Consider the following 1,479-nt stretch of genomic DNA (forward strand, 5'->3'; position numbering starts at 1 on the left):
GTAAAAGACATTCATTTTAACTGCAGCCTGCGTGTCTGTTACTGGTACTCTGGAGAAGTGGGACCTCTGTATATAAAGGTGATTGCTCCCTTATGCCAATTGCTACTTATAAATAACTCATATTCTCCAATAAATGAGAAGAAATCAGAGCAATTTGGCTAATAGTGGCCTAACTGCGGCTCCAGAGCCGCATGTGGCTCTTTCACACATATTGTGTGGCTCCCAGCAGGGCAGCTGGGGAAGCAAAGGGGAGGCATGCCTCCCCAATTGGTTTTCCCTTCCCCAGCCAGTGTTCCCCTCCCTGGGTAGGCTTGAACAGAGAAACATTGAATGAGTTCTCAAAGACACCCCCACTTTTCTTTCTCTTCTTCTGTCTTTCTCCTTTCCTCTCTCTCTCTCTTCCTTCCATCCCCCTCCCCATCTATTTCCTTTCTTTGTTTCTCTTGCTCTCTTTCTTTCCACCTCTTTCATTCTTTCTTTCCATCACCCCCCTTAGAAAAATATCATTAGCAAACAAATAAATATCATTGGACAAATAAACATCAGTATCAATATCTGTTTTCACCCCTTTTGGTTTTGTTTGGCAGTTTCATTTAATGTTAATAAAAAGCCAATTTGTATATTTTTCATGTGGGTAAAATGTGTGTGTCATATTTGTTCATGTCTTGTGGCTCTCAAAACATCTGACATTTATTCAATCTGGCTCTTATGTTAAGCAAGTTTGGCAGCCCCTGATTTATACCGTTTCTTCCCCAGTTCAATTTTTTTTGTTCATTTCTAAGGCTACAGGAAGATTTCTTTCTGAGAGTTTTTATGGTTTTTGTGTGGACTATACAGTTGCAGTTAATGTATGAAATATGAAAGGAGCTCTTGTCAGAGGTCTAGCAGCGATGCTGTTCCTCCTCATGTGGGTTCTTTGATGCCGTCGACGGTCACTGCTCCACTGAAAGCTCTTTCCACATTTTGAGCACTCAAAAGGTTTCTTGCCTGTGTGGGTTCTTCGATGCCGCTGAAGGGCACTATTCCACTTGAAGCTGTTTCCACACTCTGAGCACTCAAAAGGTCTCTCAACCATGTGGGTTCTTAGATGTTTCTGAAGATGGCCACTCTGACTGAATTTCTTTCCACATCGTGAGCATTCAAAAGGTTTCTCTCCTGTGTGGATCCTTTGATGACGGTGAAGATTGGAATTGTGACTGAAGTTCTTTCCACACTGAACGCATTTATATGCCTTCTTTCTATTATGTTTTAGGAAATGTGCATTATTCTTATTTTCATCAGAGAAACTCTTTCCACTCCCTGAGCAGATCAGTGGCTTCTCATCTGAATGAATTCTTTGGTGCTGAATGAGGTTTGCTTTATGTGAGAAGCTCTTGCCACAGGGTGAGCAGATATACGCTTTCCCTGCTGTGTGGATTCTTTGATGCCTCAAAAGCTCTGATCTGCGATTGAAGCTCTTTCCACACTCCAAGCATTTAG

General features: G+C 42.0%; 1 protein-coding gene across 1 annotated transcript in view; it reads right to left on the minus strand.

The window, feature by feature from the left end:
* Window positions 1-829: 829 nt before the first annotated feature.
* LOC107112089 (zinc finger protein 420-like) overlaps window positions 830-1,479 on the minus strand; it is a gene marked incomplete at its 5' end in the record, with an annotated part of 48,056 nt that continues 47,406 nt past the window's right edge. Inside the window, one exon of the mRNA XM_015413161.1 lies at window positions 830-1,465. Within this exon, the coding sequence (XP_015268647.1) occupies window positions 830-1,465 (636 nt within the window). The remainder of the gene's footprint in view (window positions 1,466-1,479) is intronic.

This window comes from Gekko japonicus, unplaced genomic scaffold (genome assembly GCF_001447785.1).
Source record: "Gekko japonicus isolate JY-2015 unplaced genomic scaffold, Gekko_japonicus_V1.1 scaffold4948, whole genome shotgun sequence".
Classification (NCBI taxonomy): domain Eukaryota; kingdom Metazoa; phylum Chordata; class Lepidosauria; order Squamata; family Gekkonidae; genus Gekko; species Gekko japonicus.